This window comes from Planococcus citri, chromosome 2 (assembly GCF_950023065.1).
Source record: "Planococcus citri chromosome 2, ihPlaCitr1.1, whole genome shotgun sequence".
Taxonomy (NCBI): domain Eukaryota; kingdom Metazoa; phylum Arthropoda; class Insecta; order Hemiptera; family Pseudococcidae; genus Planococcus; species Planococcus citri.
In genome coordinates, this window is record NC_088678.1 from 62,127,596 (window position 1) to 62,153,244 (window position 25,649).

General features: G+C 34.4%; 1 protein-coding gene across 2 annotated transcripts; it reads right to left on the minus strand.

The window, feature by feature from the left end:
• Positions 1-5,414: 5,414 nt before the first annotated feature.
• Positions 5,415-25,595, minus strand: LOC135836943 (paramyosin, long form-like). Of its 2 annotated transcripts, XM_065352033.1 has the most exons (18): positions 25,223-25,595; positions 23,804-23,860; positions 13,945-14,031; positions 13,693-13,859; positions 13,486-13,564; positions 13,275-13,394; positions 13,062-13,187; positions 9,515-9,711; positions 9,300-9,432; positions 8,990-9,206; positions 8,700-8,827; positions 8,507-8,619; positions 8,099-8,294; positions 7,884-8,012; positions 7,632-7,796; positions 6,619-6,825; positions 6,325-6,525; positions 5,415-6,170 (listed from the first exon to the last, which is right to left on the minus strand). In XM_065352033.1, exons 1-18 carry the CDS (start codon positions 25,334-25,336, stop codon positions 5,964-5,966), a joined length of 2,643 nt encoding a protein of 880 aa, XP_065208105.1. In that variant the 5' UTR covers positions 25,337-25,595; the 3' UTR covers positions 5,415-5,963. The 2 variants fall into 2 exon arrangements, with proteins under 2 accessions (XP_065208105.1, XP_065208106.1); XM_065352034.1 differs by lacking the exon at positions 23,804-23,860.
• Between the last annotated feature and the right edge of the window lie 54 nt (positions 25,596-25,649).

Genomic DNA, 25,649 nt, shown 5'->3' on the forward strand with positions numbered 1-25,649 from the left:
CGAAAATCGATTTTTACGAGTGTGCGCTTTATGGGTTCCGAGTGTTTGAGAGTTGATAAGAACATAGCCGGGTAAATAAAGCGATTTGGCTTTATCCATGGATTTATAAACTAATCAGCGGAAGTTGTTCCTTGTTATGGTTCAGTACCCTCGTGATGAATTTTCAGATCGTCGAAGCCCCTGTATTACTTTTTCAGAAAGGATGAAATTGCAATTTCAGTTGTAAATTCCCTACTGTGACGGTTTGCAATCGAATTTTTCAAACTTGCAGAGATGTTAGACACCTTCAATGGGTATTCCTGGAAATTTTTGAATTTTTTTTTAACCATATCTTCTGAGCAAAACGCGCATTTTTAGCTTTCAAATGGCACTTTTGGTAGATAAGTTCTTTCGTAAGTGCAATATGAAAAAAATATACTCGTATATTATGTATCTCGTCTAGATCTACCTACCTACCTACCTACAGTACGAAATTTTGAAAGGATTCCATTCTTAATTTGCCTGCCGACAAAATCGCCATTATATCCTTAAAATTCTTATTTTTTCAAAAATTTTTCCCTCGCTTCGCTCGGGATTGGAATTTTTTTCTTTTCTTTTTAAAAATTGAAATTCTTGGAAAAGCATTCAATTTTTACATGTGGTTTCAAAGTGAAAAAATAAAATTCTCACATACTTCTCGAATTACATTTTTTCAATAGTTTTCACTTTCACTGGCGCTTGTTCTCTGACTTTTAAAAAAAAATCAAAATTCACATCCTAGAAAAATCTTTCTAATTCGAAAATTTTAAAAACCAAAAAACGAACTCTTTGCATTAAAAAACATTGTTTTTTATACCTAGCTCTTACAAAATACGAATTTTCCAAAGTTTTTGCCCTCGCTTCGCTCGGGCCTTTACTTTTTTTTTCAAAGTGTCGTTTTCAAGTCTTTTGAAATCAAATTTTCAAATTTTTTTTTCTTCTTTTGAAATAGAAAAAAAATCACATTTGAGCCCCCAAAAATTTAAAACAGAAAGTGAAAATTTTTGTAAGTCTTGTGATTATGACATCAATCAGCAAAATGGGTATTTTTTCCCTGTTTCTGTTGACCAATTTTCAATCAAACCCCTCCTCTTCTCAAAAGACCTCTATGGGCAAATTATATTCGTTTCGGTTTCGCATTGGCTCTTGACGGCCCAGATCACACTGCTCAGCACGTTCAAATTTTGATTTTTGTGGCCGAAATGACATGATACACCCCCTCCCCTCTATGTAGATGTAAAGTATGATTATTAAAAAATATATATTGTACGAAAAAAATACGATAAAAGTACGAAAAAGGTACGAAATTTTGTTTTTTGGATTTAGTAGACAACCTGACATTGTATAACATGTTTTTTTTTCAGAATTTTGAATATGGGTGGAAGACCCTTAGAAAAACATTTTTTCATCTCAATTGGCCAATTTTTTCTTCGCAACATATGATAAACGATGCCTAACTATACCATAGGGTACCCGAATTTAAATCGAATGTATCAATTTTTTTAATGATTGAAGATATGTAATTGAAAATGCTCTCATCACAGGTGGAAAATAATCAAAGATTTTTAATTTTTTTGAAATTGAATTGCATCATTGGAAAGGCTTGCTTCGGAGAAGGTTTTAGTTAGACTTTTGAAAAATGGTTACGTAAGCTGCCTAATGTTGATTAAAATCTCATTAATTTTGGCCAATCAGAATGCAGCATTTTTTTGGATTGATTGTTATTGAAAGTTCAGAATGGAGCGCAGTCTCTCATTCTAAGTTGAAAGATTTGTGCTGTAACCTCATCAATCTCATCATAAATTTCATAGAAAATTGCTAAAATTTTTAAATTATTATAGCCATGTTTTTTTTAATTGATTCGAGTTGCATCAATTTCGACCAATCAGATTTCATGAAATTGATTGGAAACAAAGTAATATTCGAAGAACTTTTGCGAAAATTTTAGAATTTTAAAACATAGTACCTACTTACTTGAGCTGTGTGAAGTTGAGATTTTCATGGAGAAGATTTAATTTTTTGAACCATAATAGTTCAAAAAGTTGCTAATTAGCTTCAAAGTTCAGACGTTATGTAAATTTTATTCAACAGTGACCAATCAGAATTCAGTCTTTTGAAACCATACGAAATAGACCTGAGACGGTTTCCTAAGAATTCGTAATCCAATTCCTCAACATTGATCCCCTATATTAAGAGAATCCTATTCTTCGTGGTGTAATTCCCCTACTTCAAGAATCAGTTCATTGCATATTTCCAGTGTTCTTGGAATTCTTCTTGCTAATCTGATTCCATTTTCGTGGTTTTGTTTTTCTGAACATCAGAAGTAGTGTATTTTCAAAACTTCAAGTAAATAACTTCGCCTTGCAAACATCGATTCGCCTTTTTGCATTTTTAGTAATTTTTTAACCTTTATGTAAAATTTTCTTTTTTCAAATCAACGTTGGGATAATTTGAAATTCCTTTCCGATTAGCTATCCTAAATCATCCGCCATTTTAATGCTGGTGTAGAAATTATCGAGATAAAGTGCGTGACCTTTATTTTTTGTATCCATCTGAAAGTTTTATCACGATTCGATACGCATGTCCTTTCTCAGCTGTGACAGATTCTTCAAATTGTTCTATTTCCGGTGTACAAAATAATGTCCATAACGTATCCAAATCCATGATGGGCACAAAGTTCATAATATTACCTATAGTTTTATGCTGGAGCGGCTTTGTTTCAAAGGAATATATCGTTTGTATGACAAACGACCTTTGAATGCTACGTAATAACGCTTCATCTATTGAGAGTTGTTTCAGTGGTGAATAGAATTTTTTGAATTTTTCATTACAGTGTGTCAAAACAAACTGAATTTTTCCTTTCTTCGTCACTTTCTGGGTAACGTCATTAAAAACGAAGTGCTCAGATGGTACAAACTTCAGATTTGGATGTTACCGAGTATGAGTAAAAAAACGTAAGATAAACAAGTTGCTTATCTTGAAAATTGAAGGGGCAAAATACGTTGGAGGTCGGTAGTATGTACTTTGAAAAACGAACAAAATTACCTACTTATGACTTTTTTGTCCAACTTGCAAATTGAAGGGGCTTCAACTGATTTTTAATTTCGCAAAATCGCGATGAAAAAAAAAAAGAATGTGGGAAATGAGAATACCTGCCTATTTTGTCAAAAAATAAAAACGTTTTGTTATGACCATTTTTTTCCTTACTCTAAAATTTAAAAACATTTTGAAGCTCCACAATTTTGGATTTGCTATAAAAATTTTATCAAATTTACAATTTTCGAGCTTCAAAAACTTCTGAAGTAAATAGAGTAAGGAAAAAAAATGATCATAACAAAATTTGTTTGTGTTTTGACGTACTTAGTATTCATTTCCGCATTATTTTTTTTCATCTCTACTTTTTGAAATTAAAAAAGTCATTTGTAACCCCTTCAATTTGCAAGTTGGACAAAAAAGTCATAATTGGTAATTTTGTTCATTTTTCAAAATACCACCGACCCCCATGATCAAAATTGGATTTCGGCTCTTTTGATTTTGAAAATGTATTTTGTGCCTTCAGTTTTGAAGATAGGCCACACCCATCCGGATCTGAAGTTTGTACCACTATTTTTTTCGTGATTACACAATTTTATTTCATTGTCAGGGTGTCTACTGGCAAGAAAAAGGCAAGAAAGTTAGAAAAAGGCGAGAAATTCACATGGGTGGCAAGAAAGTTAGAAAATAGTGTAGAAATTCCTTCGAAAAGCAAGAAAATTTCCAAGAATTCACATCAAAAATCTCTGAAAAATTGAAGTTATCCCACCAAAATTTTAAGTTTTTATTTTGTTAAAATTGATGATGTTCTACTTTTCGAATTAAAAATTTTCCAAAAATTTTGCCCTCGCTTCGCTCGGGCCATTCAAGATACTATTTTCAAAATTTTCAAGAATTCAAAAATTAAATAGGAAATTTTTCATTTCCAGGTAATACCCAAACCATTTGAAAAGTGCAAATTTTTCATTTTCTGAACAGAACGACTAACTTTTTTAAAATTGTTGATATTATTGAGCTTCGCTGAAAATGTAAAATAAAGCATACAAAATGGTTGTTTTTTCGTTTTTTACACCAATTTTTTCAACAAATTTTCGCTCTCGCTTCGCTCGAGCTGTAATTTTACCCTCATTTCAATACAATGATCATTCAATGTGAAGAGTTTTCTGAAAACTACCTAAAATGTCCATTTTTCGTGTCTAAATTTCTGATTTTGCTCTCCCCTCAATCACAAATAAGAATATAAGCTCTTTTATGGTTTGATCCTGTAATTGTTGTATATGTCACTGGTATTTAGCACGTTAAAATTTTGATTTTTGTCGGAAAAATAACAATTTTTTGTTGGAAAAATGACATCATACAGCATACACCCCCTCCCCCAAATAACCTGACTTCGATCCGCATTCGAGTTAACTTTTTATTTTGTTACTGTTTTCATCATAGAATTGAATTCACTTCAGTAGACATGCCTCAACGTCTGTTTTTATCACGTTTTTTTATTACTATTTTTTTCATTTGAGAAATTAATTCACTTCTCTGCTTTGAAGAATAAATTTTTGAGAAATTTTGTTTGGGAGGGGGGGGGGTTAGAGGGGTTTGCGAAGATTATCTAAATGCGTAAATTTGAAGGGGGGTAAGAAAATTCATTTTTGGAAGCAAGAAAAAAGCAAGAAAAAGGCGAGAAATTCGCTTTTTTGATTTTAGTAGACACTCTGATTGTATTAGTAGGTAGGTATTACAGTTCCGAGGGCAACTAAGAGCTTCAAAAAATGTGGATATTATTTTTGTTATTGTCCGTCTGGAAGAGATAGTCTATAATTTTTAATTGTGAATGGTATGGTACCGAAATTCCATCTAAGTCGTTTTCTTCTTCGCTTAGGTAAACTCAGTTGATAATGAACTGTTTTTACAAAACAGTCAAATTTTCTTCATATTTCAGGATGCAAATCGCAAACAGAAACGTATGGGTGCGATTCTCAAAAACACGATCCCTTCCTTCACAGTGAGAATCCTGTTCTCCCCTCTCCCCTCCTATACGATTTTCATTTCATTTTAGAATGATATTGTAGGCACTGATATTTGATCGAGTATAAAAATATAACAAAATATTAATTCAGGAAGATGAAAACCATATGCGACAGCAATCTACATCATCATAATGTAATGATAACGTCTTAGTGTTTATTTGATTTCTCCAAGAGATGGCGTCTGCTTTCCATGGTGCTGAAATGCATCGACAAAAAAAAATGGAAAAATATCACTATATTTTTTTTTGTTGGTTGTTCGCAACATCTGTGAGCGAATAATTCATAATAATACTTACTATATGTATAGAAGGTGTAATGCAACATAATCAAGTTAGACGATTCAATTTTGAAACATTTTATTGGATTACTTGAGAAAGAGTATACATCGTAGTATGTAGGTATTGTACCATAAGTGAGTGGGCGCCGAATACATTTTTGAAAACCACGATGGGCGAGTAATCGCTGTGGGTCATTATGTCACTAGTGCAATTTATGTGATTCTGATCTTTTTTTCTGATTTCTTACCAATAAAACAATAATTTGTTGTATTGACAAAAAATTGAAACAAATTATCCAAAATCAAATTAAGAACGTTAGTGATGTGTGTATAAAAATAGTTAAGTATCATTTACATCGAAATGTTTGTGGTGTGCCTATGGTACATTTCAAAATAGGTACCTACAAATACATATCAATACACTTTCGAGAACAAAATTTTCATTTTTATTGTAAATTTACTTATTGTAATGTAAAACACAAGATTACTCGTTTATTGGGGTTTGACTTTTGATTTCAAATTCGGCGATTGTAAAAGTAAACTAGAAACAAAACTGAAAATTTTTGAGTAAAAATAAGTAGACGTAGTGTTAAGCATAATGATTTTTATATTTAGAAGGATTCAGTTGTAGTTGTGTTTCTAGTTTCTTGAACTAAATAGACTTGCGAACCAGGAACAGAGCTTGTTGTAACGAATGTACGATGCTTAGCTCTAATCAAAGATAAATTACTTTCAGCAGCATCAGCTCGGTCTTCGGCAGCTTCCAATTCACGTTGGAATCTTCGTACTCTGGTAACGTTTTGTTGGCTCATTCCCTCCTGGAATGTGAAATTAGAGTTAGGAATTTTTCAGATACTTAGTTTATGTCAGTCGACTTGCAGATATTTTAGAGGATTGTTTTTAATTGATTTCACCCTGAGAATAGGTACATATTTTATCTGTCAAATGCATTTAAATTAATATTTTACTTACCGTTTCTTGCAATTGTCTCTTGTACAAATTCACTTTTTGGCTAGTCTTATCCAAAGCTTCTTGAAGAATTTGAACATTTTTGTGATCTTCTTCATTTTGGATCAAAATTTCCTTAAGATTACGTTCTTTCTTACGCAAGATTTTAATGGTTTCAGCGTGTCTGCGTTTTTCTTCGTCTAATTCTACTTCCATATCACGAATCTATAAATCAAATAAAGATGCGGTAGAGAAATATTCAAAAAGGGTTCACATTATGTGCAAAAGGTGTATTTTGGGAGGTAAATGTTTCATTACTCTAGCTTCCAATTTGCTGATGATGCGTTTACCACCGACAATGGCATTGGCTTCAACTTCTTCCAGTCTGACAGATAAGTTTTTCACTTCAATTTCTAACGATTTCTTGATAGCTTCTATCTTGATGATTCTTTCTTGTTCTTCGTGTAAGATTTCAACGGTGTGTTTGAGTTCAACTGTTATGCGTTGGTATCTTTCGTCGGAAATCTGCAAACATTTAAATTTATTAGATTCTGGGTTTTGTTTCGTTGATGTGTGAACATAATTACCCTTTGAAGATGATTGGAAATGATAGAAAATATTCAGAAATGGGATGAAAACACCAAATTCTCAAATGACAAGATGTTGGGTGATAATTTGAGACTGAACTTTTTTCAAATCTTCAATCGAGTAATTTTTGGGATAAAAATAATGAAACACATTGAATAAAAAATATTCAGAACTTGAAACTCTGTCCTTCGCTGTGACTAAAAGGGCAGCGTTTTTGTTTTTTGCAATAAAAATGCAAAACTTTGTAAAAATTTTCAATTTTAGCCAGAAAACAGGAGTTTTTGCAGTTTTGACAAAACAATATGATTTTCTCGCGATTTTGATGGAGAAATTGTTTTCTTGGCTATTTTGATAAAAAATTGGTCCTTTTTACAGTTTTTATTTTGAAAAAAATAGTTTTTTGCAATTTTGCCTAACGTAGACAGATTTTTTTCTTCTTGCATTTTTCGAAAAAAAGCAAAGTTTTTTCAAGAATTTTAACCAAAATGAAACTTTTTTTCGTGAATTTTTCAAAAGACAACGTTTACTGGTTTGATTTAAAAATGAGCATTTTTCGCATTTTTAACAAAAAAATTAAGTAAATATTTTTGTGTAATTTTGATGATACACTGATTTTTTTTTCGCAATTTGGACGCAAGAAGCAAATTTTAGCGACAAAAAAGTAAGTTTCGTCCAATAAAATTTTTCTTTTTGCAATTTTGACATTTTTTTTTTGTGTAGAAAAGTATAGGATTGCTTCTTACTCTAAGTTCTTTGTGTGCTTCTTCCAGATCGGTGGCAACTTGAGTTAATTCTTGTTCAAGTTTGGAACGTGATCCTGCGAGATTAATGTTGATAGTGGTTAATTCGTTAATTCTGCTTTGAGCTTCTTCGTATAATTGTTCAATTTGGCGTTTGCTGCGTAAGGCCTATAGAAAATATAAATCATTGCATTACATTGAATTGAATTCATCTAAAAGTTGATGTGCTCGAATTAAATTTGTATGAAAACTTACCGAATCGTAGTTGGCTCGGATCTCTTCTAATTCACCAGTCAAGGATTGTACTTTACGTTGAGCGATAGCGCATTGATCCATTGTAACAGCGAGTTGTCTTTGAGCTTCGTCATAATGAGCTTGTAATTCCTGCGAATATTTTTCCAGCACATAACAGTTAGTTACTGTAGGTATTTGCACTTCGCAGAAGAATGTCTGAGTAAGAATGAACTTACCGTAAGTTGTAACGATTGTTTCTTGATTGTTTTCTGTAACTCTAAATTGTTCTTATTTGCTACGTCGAGAGACATTTCTAATTCGGTGATTTGTATTTGGAATTTCTTCTTGATGCGAGTAACTTCGGTTTTCAATTTCGTTTCAGCTTCGACGACGCGAGCAGTGAGTTGTTCGATTTCGATGGCGGTTTGTTTGCTGAAAAATAACATCGTCAATGTTAGATATTGCTCAGATATCATTACAGAATAAATGTGAATACACGAAAGGTTTTTTTTTAGGGGGGGGGGGGGGTCCCAATGGTCGAGGAATAAAAAACAGACTGGACCAAGGCAGCATAATGACGTCGAGAAATCTTAGGATGTTTTTCTTGGTATAGGTACAAGAGGTTGATAAATTTTGCAACTTACCGAATAGATTCGATTTCTTCGTCCTTTTCGGCCAAACGTTTCTCAGCTTCATGACGGAATTGTGCAAGTTCAGCAGATAATCTTTGAGATCTCAATTCTTCTGCTTTGCGTCCCTGATTGCAAAAGTATCAATGAGTATTTTCTCTCTCTAGTTTGACATTTTGAGTACCTATGAAAGAGAGGAGGTACTTACAGCTTCAGCTTCCTTATAAGCGGCGCTCAATTCTTCTCTTTCGTTTTCTAATCTGCGTAGTTCGATTTCAAGTTCGTGCAGTCTTCTGTTTTGTTCGGTGATGGTGTTTCTGGCATCGTGGAGGTCGTCTGCAAAGTGTTATTTTGGAAATTATTACCTTATACAATGTTTTTGGGTATTTTTTAATTACGTGAATGGACACATCGAATCTGAAGCAGATTATTTGGACTGAAAATCTGCTGTTGGTTAGTTTGAGCTGTCATTAAAAATTGAGTAAACATTTCACATACCAGCCAATTTCTTATTTTCACGAGTAAGAGCATCTTTCTGTTCCCTGGTTTTGTCCAATTCGTGGGTCAAACGTTGTAATTCGGCTTGTTTGTTACGTAAGTCACGTTGAGCTTGCTCGAATAACGAAGTGGTTTCGTCAAGACGAGTCTTCAAATCGATATTGATGCGTTCGAGTTGTTCGACACGTTTTTGCAATTCGCGAGCTGTTCCATTAGCCTAGGACGATGAACAAAAACCACCATAAATTTTCTATCTCCTCATTAGCGAGATGAATAGGCTTATTATGGTTTCTTTATGCTCAGCCCTTACCTTCTCCAAGTCGATGATCAAAACTTCGACTTCGCTTTGTAGGCGAGATTTCTGTTTCTCCAAGTTGTTGATTTTCACAATGAGTGTTTCGATGTGTTCTTCTTGTTCTTGAAGACGAGCTGAGTATTTGCGTCTGATCAAAGAAAAGAAAAATTGGACTATCAAGATGGAACGCAAACAAGGAAAAAAATTGATTGATTGCAATCCTGTCTTACCGAAGTTCTTCAACTTCTTCAGCACGTGCAGCTGCTTCGGTATCGTATTTGGATTTCCATGTCTGAGCATCTCCGTTAGCTTTGACTAACTGTCTTTCGAGATCCAATCGAGCTTCGGATTCTTCTTCTAATTGCACGCGAACCGATTCTAATTCGGTTTCAACTTGGTGAAGACTAGCTTCCAATAAGGAACGTCGCTGTAGAAAAGTGAAAAGGGTGTTTTAAATAGGTTATGGAGTTGAGTGGTTGTGTTAATGGCATGACAGATTTAAGCGGAAAAGCCCATCTAATATGTAGAACGTCCTATAAGAGCCCATTTCAGAAATAATTTTTCCATCCCCCCCCTCCTGTTTCATATCCAAAATTGGATTCTGAGATAATCTCCCGAACTGTCATCGTGCCGAATGACAATTTCCCCAAATCATCAATTTTCCTCGAACCTTTTTTTCATGAATTCTCGAATTTGACTTCTCGAGTTGATGTTACTCAAACGACTACTCTCCTGAATGAATTTTCCCTCAGATCCATAATTTTCAAAGGTGAAAATTTCTTGTCATTTTGTCTTTCTTATGATTTTGATGGAAGGAATGAGATTTTTTACAATTTTGGCAAGCAAAAAGTATAGACTTTGAGGAAAATCATGACAAGAAGAACAAACAGATGTTTTAGGGACTTTTTGATAAAAAAATAGACTGCATGAAGCATATTTGACCGGAAACCAATTTTTTTGGAGTGGGTACTTCTAAAATTTTCTACAAAAAAGTATGGTTTTTTCGAAAATTTGGACAGTAAAAGTAAGATTTATTGGACATTTTTCGAAACAAAAAAACAAATTTTTTTGGAAATTTTGACTATGAAGAAAGTGTTTTGAGCAATTTTGGCAAAGAATAAACTTTTCAGCAATTTTTATGACAATTTTTGAATTGAATGGGTCCATTTACTGCTGGTACAAGAAAAAACATATTTCGCAATTTTGGCCAAAAGGTAACGTTTTTTGGTAATTTTGATAAAAAGAAACTGATTTTATTAAATTTTTAATTTCTGAAAAATTTTGGCTGAGAAGATTTTTTACGTAGTTTTTGCATAAAACTTGACTTCTTGTAGTAAGCTGTCTTCTTTACAGTAGGTACCTATTTACAAAAAAAAAAAAAAAAGTAGGATTCGTCACATTTTAGTGAAAGAGGTAACATTTTTTGGTAGTAATTTTGATGAAATGATTTTATTTTGCAATTTTGACGAAACAGACAGATTTTTTACAATAAAAATGTAACCTTTCGTTTTAATTTTGAATTTTTATCCAAAAACGAGATTTTTGCAGTTTTGGCAAAAAAATCATTTGTTTTTTTGACAATTTTTACAAAAAATTGCCAATAGGTCTTTTTTATTTTGTTCAATATCAAAGTAGGGTTTTCTGCAATGTTGCCAAACAAACAAAAAATGATTTCTTTCTTTTTGTAATTTTCACCAAGAAAAAGAAAAAAATTGACCAACATAAAGTTTACTTATCTGAAATCTTGCCAGAAGGCTAAGCTTGCTGGAAATGTTAATCAAGAACAGACTTTTTTTTTACAATTTTGAAAAAAAAAGTCGATAAGATTTTCTGGTTGGCCTAATTTTGATGAAACACCGACTGTTTTGTAATTTTGCTTGAAAAAGCAAATTTAGTTGACAAAATAGCGAGAATTTCTGGAAATTTTGTCTATGAAGTTCGTTGTTTTGTTGGCAATTTGTGGCAAAAATAACACTCGGAAATGTTATGGAGAAAAAAATTGATCTTTTTGCAATTTTGATAATTTTTGTGGTTTACAGAAAAGTGGAGTTTTTACAATTTTTTTTTAACAAAGAGGATTTTTCGATAATTCTGATACCGTAAACTGGGGTAACATTGAAATCGCGGGGTAACATTGAAGGGTGCGGTTTTTCATCATATTATGCTCCATGGCGGTGGAACTATGAAGTATGGAACAATTCTGACACCGGGAATGGATAGAGTACACTTTGGCGATTATTTTTCCTATGTTATCATTTTCAACTAGTGGTTCCAACACCAGTGAAAAAGCAAGCGAAAAAAAGTGCTGTTTTTATCAATTTTAATTAACATGAAAAGCTTGGTGTCTGGAATTTTGAATTTTCAAAGAACGAGTCAAGTGACATTATAGATGTGTTGGTACATCTCCCGACTATAAATTAGCGCATTTGTTCATGTGCCAAAGTTGTTCCCTGAGGAGTAAAAAAATAATATTCAAACTGGGGTAACTTTGAAGTCTATAAAAAAATCATGAAATTTTGGTAAAATTGGACAAAAATGCATGAAAATGCTTGTAAACTTGTTAAAAACGATGTGAAAACTTGAAAAACAGCTCTGAAATCATTAAAAAATCATAAAATTTGGTCAAATTGGCCAAAATGCATGAAAAGCGCCTGAAAACTAGAAAAATTCCAAATTATCATTTTGGAGCACTCTTTCATAAATTCAATTGTGAATATGGATCATTTTGTAAGTGCTTGACGCGTATAAAGTGACCAAAAAGTGAATACTCATGTTTTTGATAATTTTTGACCTTGATTGAAGCACATTTCAAGGGGTCTTCAAAGTTACCCCAAACGCTGGGTAACTTTGAAGGGCACTTCTTTTGGCTCTTGCGCTTGACAGGAAAAAGGTAGGCAACTTCTGTAACCGCCAAAACGTAGTGCTGACATAGCTTTATCAAAAGCACCACACACATTTCCCCTACCTCCGCCATTTATACCTCTAAACATAAAAAATACTGAAAAATCCTTCAATGTTACCCCAGTTTACGGTACCTTACATATAAAATATGATTTTTTTTTTGAAATTTTGATTTTTGGCAAAAAGAACAACAGATTTTTTCGTGATAAAAAAGCAAGACTTTCTAGTTTGACCAAAAAAAAAAAAAAAAAAAAGGTTTTCAGCGATTTGGGCAAAAGACTACACAAACAGGTCGTTCTTGGCAGCATTAAAGCATTCAATCTTTTTAATTTTAACGCATTTTCAACACTACCTATTTCATCAAAATTCAATATTTTTTGGGGAATTTTTCATGATTGTTTTCTCTTTGGATACATATTTTGTAAGCTTCTTAGGCAAATATTGAAGTTCCATTTTTATTGTAAAATTATCAACAATTTTAACGTTTTTTTTTTTTTTTTTTTAAGTGCTTAACTTCATTTTTAAGGGTTTTCAACACCTTTTCGTGCGTTTTCTGGGCAGCTTTCATTGAAATTTTAATAATTTTCAGTAATTTTCAATGTTTTTTTTTTAAACAAGCACATTTTTGTGCATTTTGCGAATTTTTTTGTCTGAATTTCTTGGGTTTTTGGAAATCTTCAGTGATTTTAATTCTTTTTCAACAGTTATTACATCATTTCAACACGTTCCAAACTTGCCAAAATTTTGTTTAATTCGATACTCAGTCATATTAAAAGGAGTTCATTTTTGATGGGAGCTTATCCGGTTATTGTCCTTTTTACCGTTGGTTAAATCTGTCTTTGGGTTATTTGATGAGTTAGTAGGTATAAAGCTTACTCGTTCGTCGTCTTCCAATCGTCTTCTAGCGTCTTCGAGTTGACCGGCGATTTGACTCTTCAAATAACTCACGTTTTCGATTTGGATTTTAATATCTTGTACTTCTTTAACCAGTTCGATGTTTTCCTAAACGAAAATCGGAGAAATTATTTATCGAATAGAAAATATGGCGGATCATTTATACAAGCCTATTGTATGAGACACTATACGTACTTGCGAAAGTCGAGTTTTGTGCGATGTGATATCGATTACTGTTCGGTTTATTTCTTCGATTCTGACGTTTAATTCGTGAATAGTGATTTCTAATTTTTCGATTGTTTTTGCAGATACTAACTGAAATTTAAATGAAACATTACATGGTCGTCTTTCGAACGAATATGAAGGTTAATTAAAATTGTTCGGTAAGCCCTGGGCATCTACCTACTTTATCTTTGTTGATGAGTTCGATCTGCGATAAGAGTTCGTAGACTTCTTGTTGGAATTTAGCTCTGTCTTTTTCAGCCCTATAAAAATATTCATACGTGGTTACTTCAGCACAAATAAATGATGAATTATTATGTACATTGAATATTCTATTGTGCTGTAGCTCCGTAAGCTTAATATTGTATTTTTGAAAAAATGAGAAATTTACCTAGCTTTGGCTTTGGCAACTTGGTCGAGCTGTTCTTGGAAATCATTGACTACTTCTTGATGTTTCTTTCGCAATAAAGCTGCGGTTTCTTCAGATTCTAAGTGTACGTCTTCGAGAAGTTTTCTCAATTTCGATAATTCGGTATCTCTTTTTTTGTTTATTTCGTACTGTCGATATTATTACAACACGTATTAGGCAAATGGCTGGCTAATTTGTTTTTTTTAAAAACGGTATCGTGAAATGAATATTCACCTGACTTTCGGCTCCACCTTCTGCTTCTTCCAAACGTTCTTGTAATGTGATCAATTGAACGCTGTAGTCGGCTTTTTCACGTTCTATCTGTAACATAAAAAGGTCTTATGTTGAAAATATGCTCTTTGGAAATTCTATTTGAAGATTTTTCAACGAATTATATGGTCTTGTACGATGAATACCTAGTTTAGGCTTCAATTTATCATTACCTACCTATTGTACCTAATTTATTGGTTGAAAGTTGGCGAATTTCGGCAAAATTCAGCAGACACAGAGACCTTCATTTTGAGTTGAAAATTATCCATAAAAAAAGTTAAGCTCCAGAGATTCCTTGGAGAGAAAAAATGGTCTTCAAAGAGGGAGAATTTCCGGAAAAATCACAGTTTTTTCGATCTTATCGCTTCAAAACCTGTTAGGGAAAAATAGCCCAGTCTCAAATGAAAGTATTGACGATTCTGCGTCGATCTATGATACATATTCCCGTCAAAATTCAAATACGTTTTCAGGGTTCCACGGTTGAAAATTCGCAAATCGTTGCTTCTTGGATAAATTCGGGTTTCGAAAATTTGTTCTTGGCAAACACTCATTTTGCTTTACTTGGAACGTATCTACCAATTTTTCAATAATTTTGGCCAATTTCAAAAAACCGAAAAAAATTGTCAAGCTTTTGACTCTTTTTCAATTTTTTGAAATTGGCAAAAATGATTGAAAAATTTGTACCAGTCCGTTCAAAAAATTTTCTTTAGTTTCAGGAATGATATCTTTCAATATTTTGACATAATAAATGTGAAATATTTGCCAAGAAAAAAATCTTCAAAACATAAATTTATCCAAAAATGATCGATTTGTAAATTTTCAACTGCTCAGCAGGACTCTTAAAAGTAGTCTTGGATTTTGATGAAAATTGTGTAAATCGATGCAGGATCTCAAATAGGTACTTACTTTTATTTGAGACTAGGCCATTTTCCCGAAAACAAGTTGTGTAGCGAAAGGAGTGCAAAACCACGATTTTTTCAAAAATGCCCCCTCTTTGGGGCTCTAACCTTCCCTTCAGGGCACCTTCGGAGCTAAAAATTTTTGTGGGTAACTTTTAACTCGAAATGAAGGTCTCTGCTGAATTTGATCAAAATCCGTTTGTTTTTTTTTGCCCCACTATAATATATTATATTGTTGTTTTGGAGAAATCCTCCCCTTCTGCAAAGGAAGTGATGCCAGTAGTCTCCTCACAAGTTGAAAAAAAAAATCAATTCACCTTTGTTTTTGCGTCAGAATTCTACATGAATGATGAGTATTCTGTTGGCTCTTTCGTGTGGATTCTTCATCCCCAAATTTGGATGGAATAAAAAAAATATAAAAAATTTTTGGAAGATTTTTCATTGGGCAGAATCTTTTAATATAAGCACATTTTCAAGAAAAACCTTCACCTGGGCTCCCAAATGATGTAGTTCCCTTATATAAAGCCCCTCAAAGTGGAAAAGAAAATCAACGAAAAAATAAAATTGTTTTCTGTAGTACTCAATGCATTGTCTCAATACTGAAATAATTATTCCGAAGAGACAAAAAAAAATATATCCGGAACACTCGTGATTCTCGAAGGTAATCGAATAAAAAATTAGTCATTCCGCCGGCTACTCATTTTTAATTTAATTTCCCAGTTTAAATGGAAGGTGTATAGAATAACGTACGAAACGTACACAGAGAGAAAATTTACCCAAGACTAGTTCACTGTAATAATATTATAAAAATTTTGGCAACGGATATTGAGGCCAGTTCTTGTTGTCGGATGCCAGTGAGGGGACCCCCTTGTTGGGGCATTCTGTGCACTTATCCTACTAGAGAGCTATTTTTAAACGGCGACGAATAGCGACTCCAACTCGAGAACGAACCGGGGAGGCGAAGAGACGAAACGAAACATCTCTTTTATACTATTCTATGTCATTTTTCAAAGCCGCATCGACTCGATTGAGATTTCGTCTCTAGTACAGTCATCGGCTGGTTGTTAGACTCCCCTAAGATTCCAACAAATATGCATAATATGTATGCTATACACTAAATAAAAATAATTCGGATGAACGTGTATTGTACAACTCCCACACGTAACGAATTCCAAATAATTACGAGATTTTTTTTTTCTCACAATGCCAAAAAACTAGATCGAGTTTTTAAAAATATTTCGTCAAATTACCTACCTACCACCGGCATTATTGTATAGCTGGCTCTATGAAGTGTAAGTAACCGAAGCCTACAGCGATGTTGGTACTTTGCAAATGTCTTCTCATTTCACGCCTCGGTTCTTTTTCACGCTGGCGTGATTTGTTTGAAAAACAAATTACTTATTATAACACCTAGAAGTAGTTCAAAGTCGACTTTATACTCGAAGTGTGTCTCTTAAGTAGGTAGTACTGGGTACGGAGTATTTATAGAGGTGTTTTTAATTATTAATATTTTTACCTATCGTCATTTTTATTTTTTTTTAGAATTTTAGACCATCGATCATTTGAGGATGAAATTCCAATTTTTTTTTTTTAAAATTCGAGTACCTATTTTGTGCTTTTCTGTAGCGAAAGAAATAATGAAAATTTTTCGCCAGATTGTGTCGAAAATTTTGGAAATTTTTAGCATTTGGGGCTGTTCAAATCAACTTACACAGAAAGTGTTTTTTTTTAATAACATACTGAGCACGGAAATATGTTATTGTTCGCCCTTTTTCAAATAAGCATCACAATTTTAATTTTCTTTCAAATGCTCAAATTGAGCTGTCGGGATAAATTTCGATGATCAGACTTGATGTTTATGTTGTCTAATGAGTTTTACAAGCGATTAAATATAAATAGTCTTGTATTTGGCTCAGACCTTCTTCATTATTATTTAAAAATTCTATCAAATTCGTTTCACGCTTCAACTGTTCGAGATGAGAAAAGAAATGGGAATTCCAATGTTATCAAAATCCAGAAGAAATTTCAAGAGGGTCCAACAAAACAGCTGTATTTTGATTTTGAGGGTTTTTGAAACATTGTAATTTCAAGCTAAAATCGTTCAATCAAACTTCGAAGACTAATTAGCAACGTATTAGAAATTTTTTGCTAAATTTATGCATGGGGACTGAGTAGGGAAAGTGTTTAAAATTTGAAACTTGAAAAAAATGTCAATGGCTTGAAATTTTCTTTAATTTGGGGAATTAAGTAGCAACTCAAAATCAGCGCCTAAGAAAACCAAGCAGATCACAGCTCATACAAATTTTTCAATTTTTAAAGTATGAAGGCTTATTTTAATACATAGGGACCTCGAACCAAAAAATCATGCTGAAATTTAGAATCAGCGCTGTCAAAAAAATAACAAACGATCCGTCACATATTTTTTTTTTGCTTCAATATTAAGCCAAAACTTGAGACAGAGGACAGGAAGCCTTATAGTGCCAGGTTGAAATTTATTGCGTCATCGTTTGAGGTCTTCGCCACATTTCTGATTTTTAGGAGTATATTTCAAAAATTGTCTCCAGAAGTTTAGTTTGTCGGAAGAGGAAGAGAGGGGGGGGGATTTCAAAGTGAAATTGGTATCGAATTTTATGTTTTTGAAGGCACTGATTTATGTTCTTACAATTGTTTGAGGACAACATCAAACCTGGCGTCGCGTCGGCTCCCCAGAAAGGCTGAATTCTTGTCACCCGTATCGCATTTTCCGAATTTAGGGATCCAAACCCTCATATGAAAGTTCAGTTTTGATTTTTGAGGGTGAATGGGTTTTAGATTGAGCATTGGAGTGTTCAAAAAGTCAAAAACCTAAATTTTGACAGCCATCATTGCATTTTTCAAAGATGTCGGCTGCAATCCCTTTGATCAAGTTTTGCTCTGACTTTTTGGTTTTTTGCCTTTGGGGCCGAGTGGTTTTCAAAATCGCAATCAGTGTCTTCGAAAACATGTATTTCTGTACCGATTTTGTTATTTTATTGATGACCTGAAATTTTTTATCTCAGTTGTCATCCTGCTGAGCGTTGATTTTTCAAAAATACGACGACGACGATGATGATGAAAGAATACTCTCGAGGAACAACGAAAACCTACTCAAGGGTAGGTAGGCGCAACGCCATTTCTTAAATTCCAATCTCCCCTCCCTCCTTTTTGACCAAATAATGAAAAAATTTGAAAAGTTAATGTGACTGACATATCGTTTGTTAGGTTCTTAATAGCGATGATTTCCAATTTTCGTTCATTTGTTTGATACGAGCCTCCTGAGACCCTAAACAAGTCTATTGATTTCAGCACTGTATCCATCAGACATTTCTGCGCAATTTTTGAATGTTCTAAGTAATTTACGAGAAATTAACAGTACTTCGTAGGTCTAGTTACGTTCTATTTTATAAATTATTATAAAAAAAGATCTAGAAATGAAAAATCAGCTGCTTCAAGTTGATATTTAAGTGTGAACTTAGCAATAACTAATGCAACCATCAACCAATATGGTGAAAGCAAAATGCAAAAACCATCTTGCAATCAGCGAATAGCTGATAGTGTTTTCTTCTCGAAGTTACGATAACGTTCTTTTTCGTGAAATTTCAATCTAGAATACAGTGCCTCGTCTCCCCATCCACTCGTCTATCTTCACTCCTCCCCCTCATTCCCTCGACTTCTCTTTCACCACTCCAATTGGATAAATGACTTCAGGTTCGTAATCTATGTGCCTGAAAGTTTAATCAAAATTTTCTAACATGAATTATTCGATAGTAATATGTACTCAAGTTCGCACGTTTGGTGGGTGAAATCGTGCTATGGGAGGAGGAAATATTCTTGCGTTCCTATGCTCATATCCTCCCCATTTTGGTGGAATTTTGAGTTAAAAAATTGAAAATCATGTGACGTATGGTTTGTTATGTTTTCGATAACGCTGATTTCAAATTTCAGATTATTTTCTTGTTGCGAGCCCCCCCCCCTCACATAGTAAGCCTCTGGTTCGACAAAAAAATTTAAAATTTGTGTCTCATGTGGTTTGTTAGGTTTTTTGTGGACGCTGATTTTGAATTTGAACTTATTTTTTTGGGCACGTGATCCCTAAGCTCCATAACTCACAATAAAGTCCTCGAATTTTCAAAAAAAAAAAAATGGGAGTGTGTCCTGTGGTTTGTTAGGTTTTCATAGACGCTAATTTCGAATTCAAAATTGCTTTTTTGACACAAACTCTCTAAGCCCCATAACCTACGATAAACTCCCGAATTTCAAAAAATGTGAAAAATTCGTGTGACCTGTGGCTTGTTAGGTATTCAAGGTTGCTGATTTCGAATTTTAAATTACTTTTTTGATCTAACTCTTCTGGATCTTGGATCATAATACAAACTCTTTAATTTGATAAAATTGAACTTTGGGATCGATGTCTGTTTTCAGTACGACTAATCAACTGGCTGTTTAATAGAGCCTGATTGAGTTTTGAACTTGGATGTGACCGTTTATCGGCTGATTTAATCAATGGTTGAATTATTTCTTCGATGTCATATGTTTTGTAATAATGTCGAGCTGAAGTAATGTCTGATTCGATGATGATATGTATAACCCTACGACTTGCTGTCGCAGGTTTTTTTTTCTGTGTGAATTCATAAAATGTCTATTTTGATGATGATTGGTCATACGTATAATTAGGTGGGCTATTCCATGTCAATTCGACCAAAAAAAACAAACAAATCTTAACCTCATGTCTTTCGATTTTGTTCAAATTTTTTCTTATATTCTACCCACCCAACAACTCACAAAAACACCACTGGTTCGCCTTCAGCCCTCTCGAGAGGATGATGGGAAGGGAGCTCTTCTTGTTTTGGCTCAAAATTGATTCATTAGTTCGAAAGGGCATCCGAATCTGCTCCAAAAACGTTCCTCAAAGTTGACAAAAGTTGAAAGTTGAACCTTCAAATTTAAAGTTCAAGTTTCAAAATAGTGCTATGCGAGCGAGCATTAATTCAGAATTATGCGGAAATGATCAGTGATCACAGATGTAAATCTTTATGCTACCTATTTCAAAATTAACCATTTTCAAAATGAGCACTCTCGATAGTTGAGAGCTGTGCCTCCCCAAATTTGGGTCGAAATTTCAAAAAAAAAAATAGAAAAAATAAAAAAAAAATACGATCGAGTGATTTATTAATTGGTACGAGGGTTGTTTGAAAAGATTCGGGCGTCTGAATAAAAAACGCATATTTTTACGAAAACTAGGTTTAATTTCTCAACATAGCCATCCATTTAGGGATACACATTCGTTCCAGCGCTCCGGAAGTTTTTAAATACCAACAGAGTAAGTATATGAATTTTCGTTGAGGTCCTCGAAATATTCATCCTCAACAGCTATCACTTCTTCATTATTCGATTATTTCTGTCCTTCGAGACATTTTTTGAGGTTTGAGAATAGATGATAATCGCAGGGGGCTAAATCTGGCGAATAGGCCGGATGGGGTAGCAATTAGAAGCATAATTCGTGGATTTTTGACATCGAGACTGCAGAGGTGTGGGCTCGTTGGTTTTGCTCGAGACACAGCTTATTCGTGAAACATCTCCTATGTCAAAGCGCAGACTAATACTCGAAGGATTATCAAGCAAAGATGCTGATTCCGGTAATGAATATGTACCGGGTACCTTTTATTGGTTGTGTTTTTTTGGCGATATTTCACGATGATTTTTTAACTCACTTAGGAATGGCTAATCCGAAGAAAAAAACAATGAGCCGAGAGGTTTATGTTTATATTAAATCTAAACACTTGATGAATAAAAAATGAAAATAAAACAGAATTTTATATGTTCGTAAAATCAAAACACTTAATGATAGACAAGGCCTGGAACTTTTTGAACGACCTTCGTATGGTTTTTGGTGGTGCTGAACATTAATATATGACCTCAGATTTCTAATTGCGGTTCATCCAAAGCTCTCAGCACGCCCAATCCCCCCTCAGTGTCAAATTCCAACAAAAAAAAATTGGTAACGTAATACATGGAATGACAGGCATGTTTTCTGAAGCGCTGAGCACAGATATGACCTTTTTTTTCTCGATTGGGCATCATCCAGGGCCCCCCAAAGCACCCTCCCTCCACCGAGTCAAATTCCAAAACAAAAAAAAACGATTTTGGCAATCTTATTACATGATATGGTATGTTTTTGAGGGCGCCAATTACGAATTTGACCTTTGTTTTTTGATTGAGACTCATTTCAATTCCTTAAAACTCCACTACAGGCTCAAATTTGGAATAAAAAAATCGTTTTGAGGCATTTGGTGATGCCCACAAGCAAAAAACAAATCTCATTCGTGTTCTGTATCTTCCAACATGTATCAAGTTACCCAAACAATTTTTTTGGAATTTGGGCCTCTTGGGGGACGGGGTGCTGGGGGCTTTGGATGAAGATCAATTGAAAAACTGAGGTCATATTCGTGTTCAGCACCTTCGAAAACATACCATTTGATATGTCACACTGTCATATTTTTTTGAATGCAATTTCAGCCCAAATGGGAGAAGAGGGGGGCACAGCAGGTCCCTATCGAGGGTGTCTATTTTGAAAGTGGTATATCTTGAAACAACATGAAAAGGTACATCTGTGGTCATTTTGGCGTAGTTTTAAATTACAGCTCGCTCATATATACTCATTAGCGCCATTTTTAAATTTGAACTTCAATTTGAAAGTTCAGCTTTCAATTTTTGAGAATTTTGACGAGCGTTTTTGAATCAAATTTGGATGCTCTTTCGAACTTTGGAATCAGTTTTGAGCCAAGTTTCATAGCGACGAAATTAGAAGCCTCCAAGTGGAGTACTTCAGAAAATTGCACAAACAAAAATAGCCCCCTTCCCAATTTGTTTCTCGGGGGAGGGGGGGTGAGAACAAACTTTTTCGTGAGTTGTTGGGTGAGTAAATTATGTGAAACATTTTTGAACTAGATCGAAAGACGAGGTCAAAATTTTGGTCGAATTGACACCGAATGACCCAGGTTTAATTTATTGAACGTTTTTACTTGACTCCTCCCCCCTCCCGATTGCTCTTCAGAGGGGGGACTGAGAGCAAACTTTTTTGGGACTAGTTGGAGGGTGAATATCGAAAGACACGAGGTCAAAATTTTGGTCAAATTGACATCGAATGACCCAGCTATTATACGTAATTATTGAACGTTTTTACTTGGAGAAAAAAAGTCGAAAAAATGAAAAATGTATGTAACTTATTTTTGGATCAACTCACACACATGTAAGTAATCCGTCCAATGGAAAATGGCCAGTGGAAACGTGTAACGTTTGTAAGCTATCTGAAGGAAAGAATTCACGCCCACACACCTATTCTTATACACGTTAGCTAATTGCTACTTATAGCCTATGTGTAATGTGTACTTGATACTATATTAAATCGTGCTCCGCGTCGTCAAAAACTTATAACGTAAAGTACTCGGAATCTCTTTGAAAAAAAAAAAATCGTACCAATAAGTCGACGATATATAATAAAATACTCTGGTAGTGTGAACGCACGCTTATGATACCCAGTACACTACACTCTACATGCGTAAATGTACGTATAGTATAGTCCATTCGCGAGTAATTAAACATTTTATTCCGGTCATAATTTTACATTTTTGTTACGAATTGACACGTGGCCATCAAATTCGTGCCAAAATTTCACGTTTCATGTTACCAGTGGTGTATTTTTTTTCTCTTCAAATTTCCGTTTTTAAACGTTCGTACTTGGACTTATTTCGTAGTACGAGTAATCGACTAGAGCCTTGTACAACAAATTAAATATTTCGTCTGGATTTTATTCGTCGATAGTTCGTAAATTCGCCCCGTACCTTCCTACATTTGTTTACTTTTAACCTAGATAATGAATAAGAATAAGTGCTCGTGTGCCCGTGATTAGGGTTCGATGCAAACACAGCTTTTTTTTCGCTATGGTACTTTGTATTATTCACGCATTACTTATCGTATGCGTTTAGAAAACTATAAGGCTAAAGAAAACATTATACATTTTGGATATTGTATACGAGATGATAAATATAGAACCAACGTGGAATGACGAGAGCTGAGAATTGTGTGTGACTATAAAAATGGACAAAGTGGGTGGGTTAAGGGAGAAGTAGAGGGTGGAAGGGATGGATTTTCATAACATGTGAGAGACTGTACGAGAACCCATTTAAATACTTGGGATTGAGAACGTGTTGTCGTTGTGTGCCAATTTGGCATTTTTTTTCGTTATGATTAGGTAAATGGGAATAATTTCACGCTTCGAACGTGAAGAATAATCGTGTAGTTTTTAAACTAAATCGTACGATGATTAATACCTTTCGCTTTATTTTAATTCCAAATTTGTTTTTTTTTCAAAATGGGCTCCTGGCGCAGAAACCGCTCCATTGTTTTGATACCTTATGCGGATGTTTTCGAACGATGTGTGGCGGGTTTTGGAGACTATCCAATGGTCAACTATCCCTGAACTACTTTTCACTCTCCAGGATGGTATTTTTCCACGTTTAAAATGCTCTAAGTACTTATCACATATTTCTTCGCAGATTTGGAGGTTTTTTTTTTGGAATTTTTTAAAAAACGAATTCGTGTTGACAGAAATATGCATCAGTGGTGATGATTCAACTAACGAGTACCAAAAATGACATTTTAAGTGTCCGGCTCGCCACACGGCTCGTTCGAGATTTCGAGATGGACTAAAATAGCTTTCGTGAACGTTAATTTATCATTGAAACGCGACCGACTCGCGTGAAGATGCGAATGTTTTACGACTATAGATGATCGATTCAACGTTGTATATCGGTTGATACGAGAATTGAGATAGGTTCAGTTGCAGAATGATTGGATTGGGGTAGGTAATGGATTAAAACAGGTGATAGGTTGCTCTGAGTACTTACCCTTTGACGGAGTTCTCGTTCTGATTCCAAATCTTCTTGAAGGAGTCGGATTTTGTCCTATAAACACAAATCGAAAAAGAAAATCATGCTTTGTTACTTAGGTAAGATGAGAGGTGGTGAGTGGGATCTACTTCTACGTGCAGTATTGTTATTTTTTGAGTTGATGGGTGATTATTGCAACGAACTGTCGAGGTTCTGTTGATAGGGTTTTTGGTCGTGAGCTAGGAAAGTGTGTGGCGAGGTACTTGAAGTGTTGGAGGTGTTACGATGATCCTTCCTAGTTGTCTCAAGCTCGTATTTTGGGACAGATTTGCAGATATCGAGGATGAAAATGATCCCTAGTTTTGGATCCTTCAGATTTTCACAAATTTTAGTTGAAAGTGAAAGGGTTTCGTGTATTCGAAATCAGTGATCCCCAAAAAAGCCCACTATTCTCATGGAATATGATTCTGATTTTTTTTTTAAATCCCCCCCCCCTCCCTCCATTACTGAAAGTATTCCAATTTTCTTTTTAAACGTTGAATTTCATCACGAGCTGTAAGTTCGACTTTTTTTTTGACCGAAGTCGAGCTTTCAATCGAATATCTTCATATTATGTACAATGAGCATTGGAATCGGTCTAAAAAATACCCGATAACAATTTTTTGATCACATTCGGTCAAATTTTGGCGAAAATTTTCGAATTGAAGGAGTTCATGAGTTGATATTATTCATTTTAGCTCATTTTTTAATTCAACTTACATTCAAGGTCACTTATAAAACATTATTGAAATGGTCCATCAGGTTCATCGATTTTTTTCATATTTTGCATATCAGTAGAGGTCATCAAACGGTGAGGAATGGCGCAAACCTGAGGTCCCTATGATTTTTTTGCAGGTAGGAGATGCATTTGAAGATTTTCAAAATGGCTACCAAATGAAAATTTCAAATGCCTGTTGCGATGGTTCCAATCAATTTAGCGGTTCAAATTTTTTTTTTTCGTTTTGTTCTACATTCCAAGGGCTGTTTACTCATGGTGCCAAAATCAGTGTTGCCATTTTTGTTGATGTGAAAAAATCAGTTCAAAAGCTTGCAATTGGAATAAAAGTATGAAGACAGGAACTGAAAGTTCTGCAAAAATTCTCAAAAATAGCCCTTTTTATGTAGAACAGCATATCAAAAAACTGCGATGCTGGTTTTTGGATGTTTTTGAGAAAATAATTTTTAAAAATTTCGAGTAAATACCCAATTGGTGGGAAAAATTTCAATTTTTTTCTGGGTTGTTGAATTGAAAGAAGAGAAAATAAAAGAGCAGAAATAAATTAACAAAAAAATTGGGTGAAACGAGTCTGAAATTTGTAAATTGATCGGTCAAGATTTGGATCACGATACGACTTACAAAGGAGAAAAAATTGAATCGAACGAGTCATCGGTACTTACTTCTAATCTGGACAAAGCTCCTAAATCGGAAGCGTATTCGATGTTGATATCGGCATTTCCACCGCCACCCGTCGACCGATAACTGTACGACTTGGTCGTCTTGGAAAGAGACATCACGTCTTTGTTTTTATAGAACTCGATGGATGAAAAAACACGACGATTATCAACAGCCGGAGCACGATCTCTTCAACGAAAACGAAATCGCCGGAAAACTCTCGAGCTAGAATGAAACTTAGTAACGAGACCGCACACTTGAACGATCCACAACAACAACAGCAGCAGCAGCAGCCGCAAACCGACCGAAGAACGCGTTAAACGGCGCGATAGCGATTTGAAAATGTACCAGAGTCGAGATATGCGCGAATAATGAGCCGAGTTCGAAGCGCGTCAACGAGATTAAAATAACCGTAAGAATAGCGCGAGGATA